This window comes from Sitodiplosis mosellana, unplaced genomic scaffold, assembly GCF_009176505.1.
Source record: "Sitodiplosis mosellana isolate CC-2019 unplaced genomic scaffold, AAFC_SMos_1.0 Smas_scaffold_6150, whole genome shotgun sequence".
Taxonomy (NCBI): Eukaryota; Metazoa; Arthropoda; class Insecta; order Diptera; family Cecidomyiidae; genus Sitodiplosis; species Sitodiplosis mosellana.
The window spans coordinates 910833-931747 of NW_022601391.1; the positions used below are offsets into that span (position 1 = coordinate 910833).

The 20915-nt window shown below is 37.3% G+C and overlaps 7 protein-coding genes across 12 annotated transcripts in view; 4 read left to right on the forward strand and 3 right to left on the reverse strand.

Annotated features, from left to right (window-relative positions):
• Positions 1-43: 43 nt before the first annotated feature.
• The window catches only part of LOC129574011 (trafficking protein particle complex subunit 3), a 62183-nt gene continuing 41311 nt past the window's right edge, over positions 44-20915 (forward strand). Inside the window, exons 1-3 of one of the 2 annotated variants that reach the window (XR_008688651.1) lie at positions 44-251; positions 2437-2847; positions 2939-3099. Coding sequence is in view for 1 of the 2 variants with exons in the window: in XM_055455273.1 (XP_055311248.1) it covers positions 213-251; positions 2437-2847; positions 2939-3025 (537 nt within the window). In the remaining variant the exon portion in view is untranslated. Of the gene's footprint in view, positions 252-2436; positions 2848-2938; positions 3137-20915 lie in introns of those variants that run through there. The other variant, XM_055455273.1, reaches the window with a different exon arrangement.
• Positions 714-2325, forward strand: LOC129573999 (nuclear transcription factor Y subunit alpha). Its single transcript, XM_055455254.1, has one exon. The coding sequence runs from the start codon at positions 1119-1121 to the stop codon at positions 2061-2063; it is 945 nt and encodes a 314-aa protein (XP_055311229.1). The 5' UTR covers positions 714-1118; the 3' UTR covers positions 2064-2325.
• On the reverse strand, positions 4171-12858 carry LOC129573967 (cyclin-T-like). 4 transcript variants are annotated; one of them, XM_055455194.1, is made up of 10 exons: positions 12026-12858; positions 10602-10719; positions 10298-10508; positions 10041-10177; positions 9781-9954; positions 9570-9684; positions 9012-9483; positions 6961-8833; positions 5143-5310; positions 4171-4965 (listed from the first exon to the last, which is right to left on the reverse strand). In XM_055455194.1, exons 1-10 carry the CDS (start codon positions 12199-12201, stop codon positions 4627-4629), a joined length of 3783 nt encoding a protein of 1260 aa, XP_055311169.1. In that variant the 5' UTR covers positions 12202-12858; the 3' UTR covers positions 4171-4626. The 4 variants fall into 4 exon arrangements, with proteins under 4 accessions (XP_055311169.1, XP_055311170.1, XP_055311171.1 ...); XM_055455195.1 differs by having other exon boundaries at positions 9781-9945; positions 12026-12820; XM_055455196.1 differs by lacking the exons at positions 4171-4965; positions 5143-5310 and adding an exon at positions 5663-6086.
• On the forward strand, positions 12853-15848 carry LOC129573982 (KAT8 regulatory NSL complex subunit 2). The gene is made up of 4 exons (XM_055455232.1): positions 12853-14418; positions 14502-14670; positions 14750-15050; positions 15115-15848. Exons 1-4 carry the CDS (start codon positions 13860-13862, stop codon positions 15658-15660), a joined length of 1575 nt encoding a protein of 524 aa, XP_055311207.1. The 5' UTR covers positions 12853-13859; the 3' UTR covers positions 15661-15848.
• On the reverse strand, positions 15761-17718 carry LOC129574008 (DAZ-associated protein 2). 2 transcript variants are annotated; one of them, XM_055455271.1, is made up of 5 exons: positions 17322-17718; positions 17016-17122; positions 16510-16755; positions 16316-16429; positions 15761-16175 (listed from the first exon to the last, which is right to left on the reverse strand). In XM_055455271.1, exons 1-5 carry the CDS (start codon positions 17341-17343, stop codon positions 16107-16109), a joined length of 558 nt encoding a protein of 185 aa, XP_055311246.1. In that variant the 5' UTR covers positions 17344-17718; the 3' UTR covers positions 15761-16106. The 2 variants fall into 2 exon arrangements, with proteins under 2 accessions (XP_055311246.1, XP_055311245.1); XM_055455270.1 differs by having other exon boundaries at positions 16316-16432; positions 17322-17641.
• Positions 18084-19945, forward strand: LOC129573998 (eukaryotic translation initiation factor 3 subunit I). The gene is made up of 3 exons (XM_055455253.1): positions 18084-18242; positions 18397-18623; positions 18729-19945. Exons 1-3 carry the CDS (start codon positions 18240-18242, stop codon positions 19477-19479), a joined length of 981 nt encoding a protein of 326 aa, XP_055311228.1. The 5' UTR covers positions 18084-18239; the 3' UTR covers positions 19480-19945.
• On the reverse strand, positions 19564-20880 carry LOC129574002 (peroxisome biogenesis factor 2). The gene is made up of 4 exons (XM_055455260.1): positions 20713-20880; positions 20553-20630; positions 20027-20458; positions 19564-19944 (listed from the first exon to the last, which is right to left on the reverse strand). The coding sequence occupies exons 1-4, from the start codon at positions 20743-20745 to the stop codon at positions 19651-19653; spliced, it is 837 nt and encodes a 278-aa protein (XP_055311235.1). The 5' UTR covers positions 20746-20880; the 3' UTR covers positions 19564-19650.

Genomic DNA, 20915 nt, shown 5'->3' on the forward strand with positions numbered 1-20915 from the left:
TAGTCGTTGATGACATACGCCATATAAATGTGTGTCTGTATGTTGATTAAACGCCATTGTTTGATTTCGATTTCGTACAGAAGCAAAGGCGATTGTAAACTAACTCAACTTATCCAGCAGCTGGATATTATACTGTTTTTGCCTAGCAAATTCCATTCGAAATCAATCGAAATTTACTGATTTTCATTTATTCTAAGTAAGGACGTAAAATAATGTCAAGACAAACGAGCCGATTGGATTCAAAGAAAGTCGTAAGTACCGCATAATATTTCGAATTTGTTGGTAGTTGATATATGTCAGTCGAGTGAAATATTTAGTTATAGGGCATTACATATGCAATTTGTTATTCATTTTGGAAGAAAATAACCAATTCCGAAAAACCACACAAACTGAAAAAAAAGCGAAGCAAAAAAAAAAAGACTAATGCCCGTATGGCAAACGATTCAAAATGATTTGTTATTGAAAATGTTGCAAAAACCATAGCCAAACATAAATCACAGTATATACACAGTTGCTATTCACCTTTAGCCGGATGTTATTCATTCAGTTTCTGTTAGTTTTAACTAAAATAATGACAAACTTGGTAGTCCAAGTCAAAATATGTTTTCCACAGTATGCATAGGCAAATGAATTTTTGTATTGAAAATGAATATGTACTTCGGTTGTTAATGGAGTCTACAGTATTTCGATGTTTCCCTTCATTTTTTTATAGAATGATCGATGTCCTGCAAATATTAAATGCTACTGATTCACAGACCATAAGACCGCACTGAGATTCGTGAAATAACACAAAAAAAAGAATTAAAAAACAAACAAACAAACACAATCGACAAATACGAAAAGGCGCAGGAAGCTAATGTGCGTGCATGTGATACTAAATTGAAAGCGAATTTATACATTACATAGTTTCCAAAAGTTGATGCTGAACACGGGCCAGCAACACGCACCCACAAATTTTCATTTCCTTTTTATCAAATTAACAACAAATGTACACCCGTCTTTCCACTTCGTTTAAAGTGAAACGTGTAAAAGGAGGGTAAAATAAAACAAAAAAAACACCGTCTCGGGGATCAACAAGTGGGAGGCAAACGATATCGATAACGAACGAAAAAAAAAATATGGAGCATCAACAGGGCACGGCTCAAAATGATGTACAGCATACGGTGAGCGGAACTAATGGTCAACAAATTCAAGTGGTTTCGATGAATTCAATGCCGATATCCAATACAGGCCAACCGATTTTGGTACAATCAGTTCCACAGCAATCGCTGCAGACAATCGTTCAACAGGCAGCACACTCACAACCCATGGCACAAATACTCCAGTTACCCGATGGCCAAACGTTTCTCTATCAGCCGATGCAAACGATGAACGATTCATTGCCGACACAGCCACAAATCATTAATATCAATGGAAATTTGATACAAATTCCCGGCACCACACCAACAGCAACAGCGGCTCAGACAATGAATGGGCAACAGGCGCCTATGATGATGCTTGCCACAGCAGCGACTACCAACTCAACACCAAACACCGGAGGCATTGCCACCATATTGCCCACGAATACGGCAACCAATATGTTGAGTGGCACTAACTTGGCCACCGCAACAACAAACGATACGGTATTCTCGGGCAATGCCACATCGGCCAGTAACTCAAACACAACCGTCGACGATGTAAACATTGACGCCGAAGAAGAGCCCCTGTATGTCAACGCCAAACAGTACAAACGAATATTGAAGCGAAGGCAGGCTCGTGCCAAACTGGAGAGTCGCATTCCAAAAGAAAGACCAAAATATTTGCACGAATCACGGCATCGACACGCCATGAATCGGGTGCGAGGAGAAGGTGGACGGTTTCATTCACACGGTGGCCCTGAAATGGGACCGGAAATCATCAGTGGGCGTGAAATCAGCAGCGGTCGTCCAATTCAAAATCAAATGTCACATCAAAATATTCAGTCGGCTCCGCGACAAATCCAATCACAACCACCGACACAATCATCACATCCGCAGCCTATCATGAGCAACAATGCCATTCAATTCATCAAATCGGAGAGATAATATCAAAATGTTTTGACCAATATGGTGGGCGTCAATCCAGTCAAACAATTTTACTCTAAGAAATGAAACTATGTGTATGTTTTTAATTCGATTTAGGACACAAATTAGGTCCCTTTTTAGATGAAATCAGTTTTGTAAACCAATAACTAGTGGGCAAATAAGAAAGAATTGTTCTATAAGTGAATCGAATTGTATTTACTTTTTAAGCGAATAAATATTTTTTGATCATCAAAACTCGAAATAAAACCAGTTTTAAAATCTATTACCATGTATACGATTTACTTGTGATAATTATCGCTTCGTTTCTGCTTTTTTCACTTTTATTTCCCAATAAATATTTCGATATTGATTTGGATCGTTTTATGTGTTTCAGAACTCGGAATTGTTGACGCTAACGTACGGTGCACTTGTAACGCAAATCATTCGTGATTTCGAAAATATCGACGATGTGAACAAACAACTGGAGCGAATAGGCTATAATATGGGTGTGCGGCTAATCGAAGACTTTTTATCTCGAACCGCATCGACCCGATGCGTGGATATGCGCGAAACGGCCGATAAAATTCAACAAGCATTCCGAATGTATTTAAACGTTCAGCCAACGATATCGAATTGGGCGGCGTCGGCTGACGAATTTTCACTCATTTTCGACACAAATCCATTGACGGAATTCGTTGAACTGCCCGCTGACATGAGCGCACTCCGGTATAGTGGAATTCTTTGTGGATGCATTCGCGGTGCTCTCGAAATGGTGCAGCTTGAAGTGCAATGTTGGTTTGCTCAGGTAAGCATGGCATCATTATCCGTTGTGACGTTTTTTTCCCTCTTCTGGTGAACTTCAATCAAGAAAACTAAGAACATTTTTTGAATTTCAGGAACAATTGAAAGGTGATGGAACGACGGAAATTCGGGTCAAGTTCATTCGACGTCTGGAGGATGCTATACCTGCTGGAGAAGACTAAACAAATCGATATTCGTTCAATTCAACTTAAAATAAATTAAAAAATAAAACGATTTATCGAAATAACATAAAAAAATGGGAAATAAAACGAAATGTGATTCGTTGAAGTTGATTTTCAAGGCTTTTTATTCTCTTTTTTTGTTTGTTTTAAATACGTATTGAAATGAGAAATGCGTGCAAGTATATGCAATTGCAAAAATGAAAAATTATAACTTGCTCATGACACACAACGAATGTTCGTGGCTCTTGTTTGTGATCTCGTTGAGCCGTTCAATCATTTCTACTCTGGGAACCGGAATTTGAGGCGCACGCGTGTAAACGAGCTCTTTTGCCGTGCATTTACCAGTAGGTCAAACAAGTAATAAAACAAAACCAAAAGAAAAACACAAACTAAGAAAAGAAAATGAATGAAGTCAACACGCACAAACGAGAGCCACAGAAAGCACTCATGCCAAAAAATTGCAGCTCGATTTAGACATGATTATATGCAGGTATATCTTATATTACATATAAGTTCATTTTTTTAAGTAAAAATAGAAAACAAATGTTCTTCAGTTTATTCCAAGTTTTTTTTCAGTTTTTTTTTCAACATTTTATTTTCATTTTCTTTCGTTTGCTTTTGTGGGTTTTTGAATTTTTTTTACAGACTTTTATTCGGTTTTTTTCGTCAATAATAATTAGAACTAGTGACCATTTTTTTTTCTTTTAAATTTTATTAACAAAAATTCTCATATGTTCTATTTCTCTCAACGATTTCAGTTTTTTTTTCCTTTGAAAGTTTCAACTTCCTAGCACAATCAATTTCTTTCGTTCATCTTCGGTTTTCCTCATTAAATTCTTTATTTAAATTGTGTGTATGTGCTTGTTGGTTGTTGTTGTTATTTTTTCCTCTAAATTTTCATTTGAATATATTCTATGGTTTCTATCTATCTAAGGACCAAATGCACACGGGCATTTGAGCACTCTTTTTCTCACTTATGTACATAATTTTTTTTCTTGCTTGCATGATTGTGTTTTGCTCACAATTAATTAAATATATATATATTATATATATATATTTATATAAAAAAATGAATTAGATCAACAGAAAATTCGTTTCGCATTTTCGATACTTAATCTGCTTTCATTTGAATATAACGCATCTACTACATGTTTATTGCTTCTTTTTATTTTAATTCTTTTGTTTCCGTCATTATATTGTTCAACAAATGAGAACAGATTGGCGTGTATGTATGTGTGTGTACGGTTTTCGGAGCAGGTTTGGTGGTTTAAAGGCAATGTTTGTACGAAAAAAAAGAAGAAAAAAGCAAAACAGATCGTCTCACGTAGCATATACAGAATTTGTGAATTAAACCATACCATAAATTGCCAATGGAAAATACAATTTAAACAATTTGCAGTGTGTATGTAAATGGAATTGATTCAACTAATCATGTTTTAGAAGTATTGCAATTAAATGTGTGATATGGGTGCGAATGGCGGAAACAATGAAATGATCTGAAGTATTGACCCCATGGTATTTATTTGTGTGTATGTGTAGTGTTTTAATGCCGGCATTCAATTTCAGCTTCGCTTCTTTTTGGATTTTCCCACTCTCGTGTCCTATTTGTCACGATACTTGATCGGTTGATTTCGAATATTTTGCTGATTTGCATTTTGCTTATTATAGGAGTAGTGTTGATGATTTCCGAACATCTGCGCATGATTTGCTTGCTGCTGATATTGTGGTAATGCGTTTTGCGCATAGCCTTGATTAACTAGAAAATTATCGAACTGACTACCGTAGGACGTTGGCTGTTTCTGAGCCATCTGAGCCTGATACATTTGAGCATTATCATACATTGCCGATTGGTTAAATAGCGGTTGCGAATGCGACTGTGGCTGTTGGAGTTGCTGAGCTTGCATCGGTACCTGGGACTGTGACTGCGAGTGGTATTGTTGCTGTAATGGGAAAATAAAACCAACATTATTTTCATAAAATTCAATGACCGATGTTTTTATTCAATCTCCGATAACGAGCGACGAATGGAGAGCGACAGAGAGAGTTCGCCTGCCAAAGGCAGTTTTAATCCTGACGTTGTCAGGCTGACAGCTATAAAGTACATCACTTTATGTTACCTGTTGCTTTTGTTGAATATGCTGCTGCTGCTGCTGCTGCATATGTTGTTGTTGTTGTTGTTGTTGTTGTTGTTGTTGTTGTTGTTGTTGTTGCTGTTGCTGCTGTTGCTGCTGTATATGCATTTGTGATTGTTGCGGTGTTATTTGTTCATTGTATTGTGAATAAATCTGAAACATTGAACGTGTTGTTAAAACATTTCTTATGCTTTCGGTTCGTGCGTTTTGGTTTGTTTGTTTCTTTAGTTATGTCTGAGTGGAAACGAACTCCGTAATATTTAAATGCGAAATGGTTTTTAGTGTCACAGTGTAGAGATAATGTTTTGATTTTGTTCGATTACTTGTGTGTGTGTGTGTGTGTGTGCGTGTGAAGCCGCTAAACAAATATCAGATAAACAAATGAGTAGGAATGATAGACGTTTTTGTTGATTGTAGACTGTTAGTTGTCGAGGCGAAATGTTTTTGTTAGTTGTTTTTTTTTAAATGGTCACAGCATAATGCAAATTAGAATTCAAATGGTATATCGAATATTGAAACATGAAATACAATATCTTTTTTTATTATTATTTTCATTTTTTCACATTTTTTGTTGTTGTTTGTTTGTTGTTCTCTTGTTTCCCTTTACATCGAAAGGTACAAAATTTAATAACAATCTTGAAAATGTCCGAACAAATAGATTTTATCTATACAAATCGAAAAATGTTCTTCTTCTTTTTTGGCTCAATAAAAATGATCCTGAAATTAGCTTTGTGTCAGTTCTTGCTTCTTCTTCTTCATTTTTCTCATATTTACAATTTGTGTTCTAAATCAATGTCAAATGTGTTTGTGAGTTAGTTTTATTTTTCGTGTTATTCTTTCCTCTTTCGGACAAAATTCATTCGGAATATTCGAATAGTTGGACTTTTTTCTTTATTAATTGGTTTTTATCACATTTTAACCCAAATTTCCTGAAACCAGAATAAAGAAAACAATTTTATGTATAAGATGATTTTGTTTTGTAGTTTTTGATTGTTTTTTTTTTGGAATTGTTCCTTGATTCAAATTATTTTTTATAGGGAAAAAAAAGAACTTCGTTACGCATTAAATAAAGAAGAATGAAACGATTTTAAAGGTTTATTAATGAATAAAAGAAACGGAATTTCAAAGGAAGCAATTTTTTTCCACGAATTAACACACCGTATTTATATACAAATCCAAACAAATTAAATAAAATTTAAGAAAAAAAACGGAAAATGAAATAACTTCTAAGCAACATGCATGCGGATTATCTTCTACGCACAATTTTAGACATGAGTTGAGGTAGGTTTTTGCTGTGAACGTTGAGTGTTGTTCTTGTGCACTGTGAAACGCCGATTTTGTTTTTTTTTCTGAATTGTTTAGAGTATCGGATTCGGGGATTCTTTGTCGTTATCAAAAATGAAAATGAATCTGTACAGTTTTTCTTTTAGTCAAAAATTGTATCGTTTCAAATGTTCGTGCGAATATTTGTTGGTAATTCAATTGAATTGGAACTTGAATGATCAAGCAATGGAGAGGATCGATGTGGTCGTTTATTGATGTTCTATGGGAACATACACACATACAATTTAAGTCAAGAATGTTACAAAATATATATGTATATATTTGTTTTGTTGTTTTTTCTCTCTCAATATTTTCAAATAAATGATAGGGAAATGGTATTCGCATAGATGATCAGATGGTTTGTTGGTGGAAAGGATAAATAAATAAATGAAAAACGAAGTGGTACATATGTTTTGTGGTGCATTTATGAAAATGAAAAAAAAAATGTTAGACGCAAACTGAATGGAATGGGCTATTTACCTTTGTCTGATTGGATAGATTACCGCTGGAATTGCGCATGGATTTGTCTCGTTCACGATTTCGATCTTTCTTCTTGCCACTGCTACCGCTACTGCCACTCGGATTCTGTGTGTGGCCCATTTCGTTCAAATGCATTTGTTGGCTATTGTAGATGTTTGCACCTCCGCTATTGATATTTTCAACAACATGCTTTGGTATTTTCATTTTGAGTGAGGTAGGTGTTGATGTCGGCGCCATTGAAACGGTTTGATTTTTCGATTCATTGCCGCCGCTATCGAGTTCGGGTTTTATTCGATCCCGAGCGATTTTTAATTTGAGTTGTTCGCCTTGCGTCGGATGTAATGCACTTGCCGGTCCGTCGTTGTGAATGCTTTGATGATCGGTTTGCGATAAATTCAATTTCAAGCGAATGGGCATTTTGGGTGCATCATGAAGACTTGATTCATGACTGTCTGGCTGTGATTTGTCTCGCTTCTCCTTGTGTCGATCCTTGTCTTTCTTGTGCTTTTTACGCTCCTCTCGATTCTTCGACTTTTCCTTGTCCTTGTTTTTATGTTTCTCCTTCTTTTTCTTCTTCTCCGACTTGATTCGTTGATCGGCTTCAGTTTTTATTTGCAGCTGAGGCGGCAATGTGGGCGCACCATAAACATTCTGATTGCTTTGTTCTTGATGCAGTTGAGACATTTTTTGTTGTTGTTGTTCATTGAATTGCTCTGCAATGCCTTTGGTCGATGGCATTGGTGGCGGTGGTGGTGGCTGCTGTGGTTGCTGTTGCGATTTCTGTAGGAATTGCTGTTGCTGCTGTTGAGTTTGCAATTGACGCGACATTACTGTATTCACCGGTGGTATTTGCATACGATTTGGATCCATTCGATATTGTAAATGTTGGTTTGGAAACGGATTTGCCACTTGTGACCGATCGAAGTCTTCAGTTTTTATTGAATGTTGCTGGCTTGAATCCCTCGCGTCCATCATTGGTGGCATATTGTAAGCAGGTTGCATAAGATTGTGTTCGGTTTTTATAGGTTTTTTATCCAGAGCGGGCAGACCCTGCTTGATCAAAGTACTCACTTCGTCAGCCGACATTTCACCGAATTTACCATACTTGTCGGAGTTTGGTGATGCCAATGGCTTCGATTCAATTCCGTTCAGTGAAGCGAATGATTTCGATTTGGCCAGGTCAGGAACATTTTGAATGGGTGATAATTGTTCCGTTTTTCGGATTTTTATTTCACGTTGCTGGTAATCAATGCTATCTAATTGGCCGAGATCTGCATTATACGAGCGTTTAACGGCTTTACTATCTAGAAGATTCTGAGGTAAATTGGCATCGTACTGCATTCCCGATGATAATGACATTGGTTCGCGTTTTATATTCATCGATTTATCCGTTTTATGGGATGACGACGACAATGGCGGCGGCGGCGGCGGTTGTTGTTCCATTAAATTATTGTGTTCCATTTTTTTCTCCTTCTTAATCATATCGCTCGATGACATTGCACGCTTGTCGTACTCTCTCTTCGGGCTAATCAGACTGGGCATCGCACTCATACTCTCCGAACCACCGTTGGCACCATGATCCATGCCCGATAGCATACTGCTACCGTTATTGCTTGGCATCGAACTCGACTTTTCATTCCATTCGGGACTGAATATTGAATGAGCCTTGCCCGTTGTCATCGATTTTGGCGGCGATGTGCTCAGCAAATCCATTGTGTTAATATCATCATTCAGCCCATAGGAAGATATATCCATTAGAGTCGGTTGTGGTTTTAGTTGTGAATTTTGGACGGATAACCTTGGTTGCTCTTGTTGAGTTATTGTACTGTTACTGCTGTGACTGCCGTTGTTGTTGTTATTGTTATTGTTGTTGCTGTTTGCGAAGAATTTAATTGATTTATTAGTTAGTTTAGCAATGTATCGTGATGCTGCTGACCGAGTTAACTGACACAGCACTTAATCAATAAGTTACAATCACCCTGTCACCATGAATATTTGTTCGACAAATTGCGCGAACGAAAAACCCCAAAAAAGCACTTTATAGTACTTACCTAGAGCCACTGAAGTGCTGCTGTGTCACATTCGATTTCGATGGCGGATGTTTCATAGCTAGATGTTTGTCTGCATGTGACTTATGTTCCTTGGACATGTGCCTTTGGTCAGATTTGTTCGGCATCGACGACATTGATGAACTGCTAGAGCTGTGACGCGACTGTTGCTGTGCGTGTTGCTGCTGTTGCGATGATTGTTGTCGCATTGATGGTATATTTGGCATACCACTACTAGAACTACTACTGCTACTCCGACCTGGTATCGGACCATTCGAATTACTACTTGAGGATCGTTGCGGTGCACCAGTCGAGAATGGCCGTTCGCCTCGATCGGGTGGCACATTTCGATCGTTACGGTCGTTCTTGTGCGGCCGATTCGAACTGGATCCAGACGCTGTGCCCATCGACGACGACGATGCTGAAGACGAGTGCTGAAGCATTTTTTGGTGCGATGAGGAGGATTTGTGATCACCTGAAAACCGAAATTAGGTCAAACGCTTCATGAATACCCCGTTCACCAGTCACTATTCACTCAAATCCAAGCGGTTCAATATTTACCTGATGAATGCATTGAAGATTGTGGTTTGACCTGGTGATGGCTCGAAGATCTATGATGACTAGATGATCGATGCTGTGATCCTGAACTATGTGTTTCACTTTGCGCATTGATTATCTTGAATAGCGAAGATGGAAAAGAAAAAAGAAATGGCCCAGTTCAGAACAGTTCGCAGCATAGATTGATGTAAATCTGTAGTGAATATATACTCACAGATCTTGCACTCGTCGTTAAATCTTTTATCGTTGAACTCAATTTGTTCTTTAGTCTTGCCGGGCTTCGTTCATAAATGGCTATAAATTCATCCGTTAATTGTTCTAGCAGTTCCATCGAGACATTCTTATCGACATAATAAAACCAATCCTTCCCTTCCGTTGACTGTGGAATCTTGACCAAAACGAATGTTAGACCACAATTAGTTTGAACGTTGCGATAAATGGTTGAATATTAGCAACGATTGACTGATACATTACCTCCCATCGAGACCATTTGCAGGCGAGATATATACAGAAGCACGCAACTACAGTTGGCCTGTACTGCAGACACATCGTCGTCAAATGCAAGCTGTTCGATGCTAGAAAATATGAGGTTTGGGCTAAATCCTTACACGCTGCAAAACAAACAGAAAACTCGCTCATTATTGTTTATTCGTGTGGTATGAGTGCCGATACACAGCACAAGATATGCATATTCAAGTGGGTAGAGTTTCCAAAGCAAACTCGGTCATTACCTTTAACTAGGTGGCATGTTTTGACAACATGCGTGTGAGGATGATCAACGGCTACATCGAAACCCAATGTTTGCAACAGTATATTTTCATTGCAAACTAAGTCTTGTGCTTGCTCAGCATAGGATTCCTTTGTTTGGTTTTCAGCTGCTCCTGGTATGCATGCCTGTGAGACATGTATTACAGACTCCAGCTTTCGTGGTTGCTCTTCCACCTTGTTTTGTTTCGGTTAAAGCATTTTTTTAACAACATTAAATCATTTTGCACGATTTGGCACATATTTTCATATTCAACAATTCGTGTTTACCTTTGCAGCTAGAAACAAACTAGCCATCGCAATTCCATTTTGATGAAATTGTGTAAACGAATGAAATGCATAGAACCTATGCATATAAACTATAGCCGTATTTATACATAATTGATTGCTGGAAATCGAACAGAGAGAGAAAAAAATGAGAACAATGGATTTGGAAGGGAAAAAATATCAAAATTAGAAACTATTTTGCATGAATTTAAAAACAGTGTCTGCGAGTCTACATAAATATCGTCTTGTTAAATAAGATGATAGCATGATAATTTGGCAGCTTGTAATTGAGATAGATTGTGCTGAATTGTTTGGAAAACATGCACACACGAAAGCGCCATACAATCATCATCTACTTCTTCTTCTTTTTCTTCTTCTTTTTATTTTTTGTGAATTGACTTATTGAATGAAAATCAGTGCTCGTTCGGTGTATGTACGTGTGCTGCGCATTGCCAACATTGTAAAATGACATGATTCCCATTCCATCGTACTCGTCGTCGTTTGCCTCTCTCTCCCTCTACGGTCACCAACCGAAAGCACATTAAACATTCAACCTTCATTCGACTACGAACTTTCTATGAGTGTTGTGTCGAATACACACGTACGAAATTAAATATGGCGGCAAATCTATTATGTGTGTATACAAGAACTGAACCATATGTATATATGTGTGTGTAGCGAATCTGAGCGCTTCGAAATGTGTGCGAAAAATGTGACTAAAAAAATATTACGATTCTATTTTTTCCCTTTTGCCTTCCATTTTTCAATAGATAAAACGTCTTTGGAAACTTTTTAATGAGACAAAATATGGCTATCTAAGCAACGGGCATGTTGTGAACGGCATTATGTTGCGAATTATTACCGTAATGCGACACATTTCATTAAGGCTACTGCATTGGATTTTGACAATGAATTTCATATAGAACTACATTGATTTTGACATCCATTTTTTTTTCTTTTTTTTCTCACTCACTTATTTGTGAAGCCGAGAAGTTTCGTCTAGAAGTTTTTTTTTGTTGCTTTTTCCGATGCTGATCGCTCAGCTATATTGCCAGCAACCATATTTATCATAGTTTGATTTTTTTTTCATGCTCACCGTATGCGACAAAGCGATACACATTTTGAGCCGAGATTATGCATATGAATAATGTAATGCGTACGCGTTGAATTTTTCTTTTCGTATTTTGCCTGGTTTTATACGTGCATACTTTCATAAAGCACCTTTCCCTTCATTTTTCATCAAGCGCAAGCATTGAGCAATGAGCAACGAGCAATGTGTCATTCGATCAAAAGTCAAACACAAAAAATAGAAAAACGGAAACTAAACTTCTTATGCGGTAATGGCTAATACTCTCTCGACTAATTGGAAATAAAGGTATAATAATTTGTGTGATTTAGAGAAATAACAAAATGAAAAAAACATTTACACTCGAAGCCGTTGTCCCATTTCTTGAATCAAGTAAGCGGCTTGTTGTCTGAGATCTATTTCCTTTTCGGCGTCGATGCCTTGGCTTCTGCTTGGCGAATTTTGTAATTGTTCTACTGTGAAATACCATCTTGAATCTTTGCTATTATCACCGCTGCTGCTACTACCACTAGCCATTTACAATTAACAACAACAACAAAAAATAAAAAAGGTGTTCGAACAGGAAAATAATCTTCAGCCGAGATTATTTTTCTCTTTCGCCCGTTGTGTGTTGGAGGTTGTGGGGACTCAGATGTTTGCGTTCCTCTTTTTTCGTTTTGCTTATTTGGTCGCTGCGATCTTTTGATGTCAGACAATTATTTTTTTTTTGGTTGTTTCCGTTTATTTTTTGGGTATATATATAATGTTTTCTCTTTTTGCACGATTGCTTTACTCGTTTTTTCAATGCGAGTTACGTTTTTATTATGTGTATAGATGTATGTATTTCTTTTTTTCTTCTCTCGTTTTATTTTTTCGATGGTCAAACTTCCAAAGCACACATACACAACACCACACTTCCCATTTGCATTTACTTAGAAATATATGCGATCGAAATTGCTGGCTCGTTTTATGCAAAAGTCTATTCACGCGATTACATGGAATTATCGTCGAAGTTTTGCAAATGGTTTTGGCTTGGTTTTAAAATTATTTATATGTTTTTATAAATAATTTTTAACTTTGAAGTAAACAAAAACACTGGCATAGAAAATCGGAGCTAAAGCAATGCGATGCGATTTTCCCAATGTGTTTGTGTGTGCTGCCAACTTCATGTTGTTGTACGGTTAATAATGTCAGTGTGTGGAAATGCGCGCGTGTCTTTCATCGTATTCGTAATAACGTAACTACGTATCGAAAGATTTCGCGGCGATAATTGGATGCATATAATTTGCGAATTATTAATTAAGTTTATTAAATTAATTTTTTCTGCCCCGAATCCCTCAGAAAACCAGTGAATTTTTTTTTTGCAAACATTCGCTTTGTTTGCCATCGAAAATTTGATGCTTATTTATTCGTGTTACGAATTTCGTATACGTAAAATGGTTCGATTGATGAAATGAAATTCGAATGTAGAGGCGCTAGTTGTGCTTGTTAAATATTCACATTGATTATATCTATCCATCTCGCACACCAATCAACCGTCTCTTTCTACCGATTTAATGGTGCTTCGCTTACGCAGTATTTTTGTTTCCAATGCAATACTGAACTCTGCATCAAATGTTTCGTCAGTTGATTAAATATTTCATCACAGTTTGTGTGCTTTCGAGTTCTGAGATTTTCTAATTCGCATTATTGCCAGTTTGCATTTAAATTTGATTACGGTATCTGTGTATTAATTCCAAGTTGTAAGAAAAAACGCACAGATCATTTCATTTTATTTTCGTGTGTGGGAAAAATACAATTTTCAAAAACGTGCTCAGTGAACTGTTTTTATCGTTGAGTTTCTCAATGGCTGCTTTATTCACTTTGTCATGCTAATGTTTAGTCGGTGTGTGTATGCAATTTGTTGTTGTTGCACAAATACTAGTACACAACATTTATCGGAACGTTGTTGATTGGGAACTAAATCGTTTTTTTCGAAATAATTTATCGGTTGTTATTGGCTGCATATACATATTTTGAAGAAAAAAAAAGTATTAAAAATAAAACGCATAGTCGTTGGTGTAAATAATTCGAATTGTTATTTAAACGACGAAGCTGACTATCAGACTTTTGTTATTATTTTCATTTTTTGTTGGTGGTACGCACGATTCGGTTTAATTTAAATAAGTGAAACGGAATATTTGACGGAGGTAAACATGTCAGCACAGTCAACGATTGTTGCAAAGAATTTGAATCGAAATGGTGGCTTGAAAATACGTACACCGCCAAAAATAACGGCACAACAGGAAAAAGATCTCCGAGATCAGTTACACACAGAAATTGCGAACAAAACAAAGGCCTGTTCAAATATTGCGTACGAATGTTCATTGCCGCGCATCGATGGATATGAATACTGCATCCGACACATTCTCCAAGATCCAACCGCACCGTACTTGATGTGCACATTTCTGCTGACGAATGGAAAACGATGCCTGCAACCAGCACCAAAATATGACCCGAAGAAAGATGTTTTGACGAGCTATTGTTTTGAACACAGCCGACAAGCGCAACTGACCAAAACGAGAACCAGCATCGGCAAATTCAAGCCGATCGACACAAATGATACCATTCTAAATGAACTGACTCACCATTTAAATTTAAGCAAAGCCAAAAATCTTGTCAACAATGTTAGTCCAAATAATATTGCCGTTCGAAGCCCATATGATGGGAATGATGCCGATCAGCGCGACGAAAAGCCTGTTGTTGATCCATTCGGTGAGTAGTAGCAAATGAAAAACTCTGCTGTTCAAAATGTTGGTAGCCAATTGAATCTAATTTGAAATTTGTGTGCATTTCAGTTGATGTTAATGCAGCCGCCATCAACACAAATGGACGCAAAATCTTGGATTATGCGTCCGATAGTTCGTCGGATTTGGAAACACCAACATTGAACAATACGTGGCGGGGCCAAGATCTGGATAACTCCGACAATGAAAGTGTTGATTCTCAAAATGAAGACTTTCTGAAGTGAGTATGCTCTTGCCCATAGTAGTCAAGCAATTTAGCCGATTCTATTAGTTTATCGAATGAATGAACCTATTTGTAGACATGCCGAAGTGTACACAACCGAACTGGTTACCAAAATAACGACAGAGAAACTGATGCGTTTGCGAGCCTTATATATCGATCAGCTGTATCGGTTGAAGCATGTTTTGCGAGAGAAACGCCGTAATTACCTGCATTCACTTCGAAACGAGCGTGAAACATTGTGTAGTATTCATGATCAGGCTAAAGATACGATCTCAGAGCGTAAGATGTACGAAAAACTGAAAGCGCTCAACAAATACCAAAAACGAAATGGCGTTGAAGCGATACTGTACAAAAAGTTCCTTGAAAAGCGACAAAAGGTGAGCTTGAATTGATTTTGAAGCATCGACCAATTTGGTTAATTTGGTGTTGATTTCATTGCAGAGTCGAGATGGTGTGTTGCCAGCACCTTCGAAACCATCGTTTCACGCACGGTGTATATTCACCGAGGGTGGCGTTAAATGTGGTGATCGAATAATTCCGTTGAGCAAATTCTGTCGTAAACATATTCTTGAGGATAAAAAACAAGTGCTGTTCCGAGCGTGTAACATTGAAAAAGCTGGTGTAAAGTGTAAAGAACCCGTGCCTGGTATCTTCGAAGACACAACGTGTACATTACACATTCAACTGCCGCCGCAACGAAACTATGCACAGAAAAAGTACGAATCAGATTCTGATGATGAAACAATATCAGAGCCCAGTCTAACGAATATCAAAAAAGAAGAGGTCAACGACACGGAGACCATGGCCACGGAGTCAGCGCCGCCAATCGAACTCAAGACCGAAGCAAAAGAAGAGCCCGAAGAGAACGTCATTCCAGCCGATGAATCCGATAAGAATGTCACCATTTGCCATGATACAACCGAACAAAAACCAGTCGAAAATGAAATTAAAACGGAAACATCCGACGTTCAACCGATGGAACATTAACGAAAAAATAAACCATTTGTATTCATGACTAGCGGCCATAAGAAAGAATTTTGTTTTTGGATTTAAATCAAATGAAAAAAAGAAACAAAAAAAGGACAAGTCGTTTCAATAATTTTGTCAATTGAAATTTTTATTAATCGATTAAATATACAGATTTTTTTTCGTCTAGTTCTTTGTTTTTCAACATACGATTTTGTTTTTCTTTATTATTAAATTGCAATTCGTTATTTATTTTTTTTTTACTTTTTTTTATTCTTTCCTTTTTTATGATGACGTTCGCACAAAATCATCTCGCTCATCTAAAAAAAACTCGAAATTAATGCTACTCATTCATTATTAAATTAATTGTTTTTTTCCTTCTTCTTCTTCTTCTTTTGTTTCATAATATTTTTGGTGTGTATTGAACTGGCGATGAATTACGTTTCGCTCGGCATACTTGACTACTACTACCAAAAGGTATAGCCAGCCCCCTTCCCGCCAGTGAAAAAGTTATTTTTCTTCTTCTCCACAATGACCTGGAAAATAGAATTGATTCATCAATCATAAAACAATGACAAGTTGAACTTTTGAATAAAATTTTCGTATGTCCATCTGCTTGTTGCTTTGTATGTGCGCGCGCGTGTGCGCGTTTGTTTGATGAATGAAATTGTCTTACCTGTTGACCGGACATTGCTGCAACCTGAGCTGCATTTGGTAAATATCCAGGTGGTGGTGGTGGAATTACTGGTGATTTCCCATTGAAGCGTGCGCCAGCATCAAAGATTGCTGTCTGCTTAAGGGCAATAGAATGCGTGTTAAATTGCAACAATACCACAAAGAAATGTGTCATATATGCGTAAGTGTACGTACTTGAGGTGCCATTGGCACTGAATATCCTGGTGGAGCAGCAGCCACATTATGAAACATGGGTGGTGGACGCATTCCAGCGGTCGAATCATTTGGTTGTTGTAACAATAAGTACGATGGAGCTGTGCTGGTTGGTGCTATGCTCGAATACGGTGGTGGTGGCATCATAAAATGCTGAGGTGCAACTGGATGCGGTTGATAGCTTTGTGCTGATGCTGCATAGTACAATGGCTGTTGCACCGGAGGAATCTATTCGAAATGAATAGAGTCAAAGAATCGTGTGTTGAGTCATTCAAACTTTGCATCGAGCACCAATTTATCATGCTCACTTCAGCAACAAACAATAAAAAACTTATCAATTTTATCGATTTTATTATATGTGTAAGCAATGCGTTATCAAAAGCATTGGCACAAGCTTCCGTCATTTTTTTTTTATATCATCATCGCGACAACAGTGTTTTTCATTGCCCTTTGTGCGCCAGTGATTCATACCATTTCACGACAATTACCTGATAAAAATGCTGTGGCTGAGCAGCATGTGGATGATGTTGCGGTGCTGTGGGCAAGTGCAATGGGTTCATCATGTTATAGTTGACTGATTGTTGATTTGGGTAAACTATGAAAGTAAAAAAAAAATGGATCGATTTTTAGTGTATTTTTTTTCTCATCATCGTAAAAATTACAATCAAATATCATGTTTGTCTCTCTTGTACAAACAAAATATGCATTTTAGATGGTGAATCGAGTGCAAAACCTTTTTTTTATGTTCATTGCGGAAAAAAGTCAGAAGAAAAAAAAAGTTTTCAATTGCATACCATTTTTCTGCTGTTTATCCATGAGATCGTTTTTTTTTATCACTTTGAGAATAAATTTACAAAAAATGGAAACGAGCACCAATTTCAAATCAAATGAAATTGTATTTAGAAAAATTAATCACAATCAAGGATAGGCAAACGATTGCTTTTATTGTAAAAGACAAAAATAAAAATCAATTTGATTTTATTTTAAATCGTTCGGAATGTTTTTTTTTTCTCTTCTCTCTTCTCTTCTTTCTGTTTTCTGTTTAGTGTTTTTTTTTTCCACTACAATTGATTTTATGTGTGTATATATGTGTGTCCAAGTACATTACTCATACTGGCCACTGCTTCTTCTTTCTTCATATATGTATATGCACTGTACACTGTACACTATTGACATCCATTTTAAAAACTCATCGCAATGAAACAAAGGATTCGTTTCGATTTTCAATTGTCAATGGGCATTTTTAATGCGCGTACAACTTCATTGGATTCGAACATATTTCATCGATGGAAAATGAAGTGATTCTCGGATGTAAATTATAAATTGAGGAAAACTTTTAAATTTTCGATGCAAAAATTATATACTGATTAATTTTATTAAATCAAAAATGAATGGAGAAGCGTTCAATTCACAATTTTTGGACTTTATCATTGTTTTAGTCGAGTCCCTCCATCTATTAACAATGTGACGAAATGCATTGGATTTACGAAATTTCGTATTTGTCGCCTTGAGCCGTGACTCGCATTCTCTCTGTCTCCGTCACTCTGCTGCTTTTGCTTAGCACTTGTGTTTTCCCTCACCCATCTCATTCATATTTCCAGAGTAGTTGTCAGTATTGAAAGGTTCGGTCTTTTTTATACACCGATCTTTCTGTAAAACGTGTAACCTAAACTTTGAGTTTTATTGGATCGTCGTAAATACCAATTGCAAATATGGCAAGTATTTCCATTGAATTTCGTTTGCAACATTGTTTCTTCTCTTCTATCATTAATTCGATTCATAAATTCTATTCAGTTTTATCAACGTGTAACAAGAAAATGTGTATGGTGCGATGAAAACTAATGTGAACTTAACCTATGATTTTTGCAGAAACCAATCGTTCTCCATGGACATGACCGTGCTCTCACGCAAATTAAATACAATCGCGAGGGTGATTTGATTTTCTCGTCGAGTAAAGATCAAAAGCCAAATGTGTGGTTCTCAGTGAACGGCGAACGTTTAGGCACTTTCAATGGACATATCGGTGCCGTCTGGTGCATTGACGTCGACTGGACATCGACCAAAGTGATCACTGGATCCGGTGACATGTCAGCCAAGTAAGTGTCCACACATGCACACACACACACACACACACACACACACACGGGTCCAACCCGTTTGTTCTGAAAGGAATAGCTGAATAAATTGTTTGCATTTTGCAGATTATGGGATTGTGAAACTGGAAAGGATTTGGCCACAATCAAATGTAATTCATCGGTTCGTACATCAAACTTCAGTTACTCAGGCACCCAAGCCGCTTACAGTACGGATAGTTCGAACAAACAAGTGTCGAATTTGGTAATCATTGATGTGCGCTGCGTTGATCAATCAACATCAAACGCTGAGCCAATTTTACGTATTCCATTCCCACAATCAAAAATTACGGCCGCTTTATGGGCGAATTTGGACCAAAACATCATTACCGGCCATGAAAATGGTACCATTTCATTGTATGATTTGCGAATGGCCAAGGAATTGAATTCAATTAAAGATCACACAGCAAACATTAACGATATGCAAATGTCCAAGGATGGAACAATGTTTGTCACCGCATCGAAAGACACGTCGTCCAAATTGTTCGATAGCGACAATTTGGTGTGCTTGAAAACATACAAAACCGAGCGTCCGGTCAATTCAGCTGCAATTAGCCCAATTTACGATCATGTCATTTTGGGTGGTGGTCAAGATGCGATGGAAGTAACAACTACCTCAACTCGTTCCGGTAAATTCGATTCACGATTCTTCCATTTGATCTACGAAGAAGAATTTGCACGTGTTAAAGGCCATTTCGGTCCAATCAACAGTTTGGCCATTCATCCCGATGGCAGAAGCTACGCAACCGGTGGTGAAGATGGTTACATTCGAGTTCAATCCTTTGACAGCTCGTATCACGATCAACAAATTTTCGATTAAATTTCATTGTCATAAAAGAAAAAAAAAAGTCTCACTGAATCGAAACTGTTTTGAAACGATGGTCATGGAATAAAAAAAAACCTATTATGATTTGTAAACAACAATAAAATCCGCGTTTATTTTGACCTTTAAACTAATCCACAATACACCTTTCCCGGTTCCATGAAAATATCACAATGGGTCACTAAAGCTACTCGTTTGCTGGCATGTTGGGCATTCGAACTGCGTATCGGCCAGAAGGTTTCCCCTTAAGCAGTAGTAACAGAATACATGTGTACATCCCATGTGATAGGGTATCGTTGGTCGCTCATCACAGTATGCGCATCTAGTGCTGGCACTTAAAATGGGTTTTTTGTCTTTTTCCGCATTGGATGTACTATTGCTCATCACACAATTAACAGCGTTCCGACACTTTCGCCTGACATAGTGGTAATTGATAAGGGGTAACGTAAACCCAAGCAACTCCTATAAAAACATGACGAAAACACAAACCATAATAAATGAACGTAATGGAAACCAAAGTATTGTGAAATTTACTGAAACTCACCATAAAACCGCCCCAAATCAGTTCACGTGTCATATGGCTGTAGCCGATCTCGCGTCGCCGATTGCCGTACATTGATATATTATCCAATCCCAAAGCATAATCCACTAATGACGGTCGTTTGCCCACATTGAGGAACCGGAAAAAATTCAGCACCGTGGAAAATACAATGAAATTTTCACAGTACGTTACACATTTCTGCAGAGTGTGCTGATCAGTCCAGCGGAATGTGATATTGTCTCGAATGTATTTAAGTAACACATTAAAAAAGAAATGCTTGTAAATGGTGTAATTGTTCGTAAGTTGATCTTTGTCATAAGTAATGAATAATAATCGTTGCCCAAAAGTTGCCGAATGCAAACGAACTGAATAGTTCCAAATGGCTGCTCGCAAGAGTAAATCGACTTCAGGATTTAATCGATTCAATAGACCCGGCTGTAAGTTAAGGAATTATGTTTAGATGGATTTCAGCTTTTGAACTCGTGATCGAATCGAAATAAAAGTGAAGGTAATCTGTTTACACACATACCGATATACTTTGAGCAGCGCTAATGAGCTGATCACGAACTATTCGAATAATATCCCGATCCAACTGCAGGGCATCTAGCTACAAGTGAGGAAATATTCCAGAAGAAAAAGAATGTCGATTCATTCAATTCGTTTGTTCAGCGTCTGAATATGCAAAATACCTGATTGACTCGCGGTACAAATTCGGTCTTCATTGTCTACACTTTAGTGGTTTTTAGTTTATATCATTTTCTTTACTTCAATGCAAAAAACAATGAAAAAAAAATCAAATCTTCTTAGTCTTGTTTTGTTTTTCTTCTGTTTTGATTGAATTGAAATGCCTGTTTGGTCCCTGCCTATAGATAGGTAATGAAGGTTTTGTAAC

What these genes read in the sequence shown, in the direction of transcription:
- LOC129573999 (XM_055455254.1), top strand. Translation starts at nt 1,119, where the DNA reads ATGGAGCATCAACAGGGCACGGCTCAAAATGATGTACAGCATACGGTG.
- LOC129573967 (XM_055455194.1), bottom strand. Translation starts at nt 12,201, where the DNA reads ATGGCTAGTGGTAGTAGCAGCAGCGGTGATAATAGCAAAGATTCAAGA. An exon ending in GTTTGTTTCTAGCTGCAAAG is followed by an intron (nt 10,509 to 10,601) that starts GTAAACACGAAT and finishes AAACAAAACAAG; the next exon opens with GTGGAAGAGCAACCACGAAA. An exon ending in ATCTTCAATGCATTCATCAG is followed by an intron (nt 9,484 to 9,569) that starts GTAAATATTGAA and finishes TTCGGTTTTCAG; the next exon opens with GTGATCACAAATCCTCCTCA.
- LOC129573982 (XM_055455232.1), top strand. Translation starts at nt 13,860, where the DNA reads ATGTCAGCACAGTCAACGATTGTTGCAAAGAATTTGAATCGAAATGGT. An exon ending in CAAAATGAAGACTTTCTGAA is followed by an intron (nt 14,671 to 14,749) that starts GTGAGTATGCTC and finishes ACCTATTTGTAG; the next exon opens with ACATGCCGAAGTGTACACAA. An exon ending in TCCTTGAAAAGCGACAAAAG is followed by an intron (nt 15,051 to 15,114) that starts GTGAGCTTGAAT and finishes ATTTCATTGCAG; the next exon opens with AGTCGAGATGGTGTGTTGCC.
- LOC129574008 (XM_055455270.1), bottom strand. Translation starts at nt 17,343, where the DNA reads ATGGATAAACAGCAGAAAAATG. An exon ending in CAGTGCCAATGGCACCTCAA is followed by an intron (nt 16,433 to 16,509) that starts GTACGTACACTT and finishes ATTGCCCTTAAG; the next exon opens with CAGACAGCAATCTTTGATGC. An exon ending in CAGCAATGTCCGGTCAACAG is followed by an intron (nt 16,176 to 16,315) that starts GTAAGACAATTT and finishes TCTATTTTCCAG; the next exon opens with GTCATTGTGGAGAAGAAGAA.
- LOC129573998 (XM_055455253.1), top strand. An exon ending in TCCGGTGACATGTCAGCCAA is followed by an intron (nt 18,624 to 18,728) that starts GTAAGTGTCCAC and finishes TGCATTTTGCAG; the next exon opens with ATTATGGGATTGTGAAACTG.
- LOC129574002 (XM_055455260.1), bottom strand. Translation starts at nt 20,745, where the DNA reads ATGAAGACCGAATTTGTACCGCGAGTCAATCAG. An exon ending in TTGTACCGCGAGTCAATCAG is followed by an intron (nt 20,631 to 20,712) that starts GTATTTTGCATA and finishes CCTCACTTGTAG; the next exon opens with CTAGATGCCCTGCAGTTGGA. An exon ending in GCGCTGCTCAAAGTATATCG is followed by an intron (nt 20,459 to 20,552) that starts GTATGTGTGTAA and finishes CTTAACTTACAG; the next exon opens with CCGGGTCTATTGAATCGATT.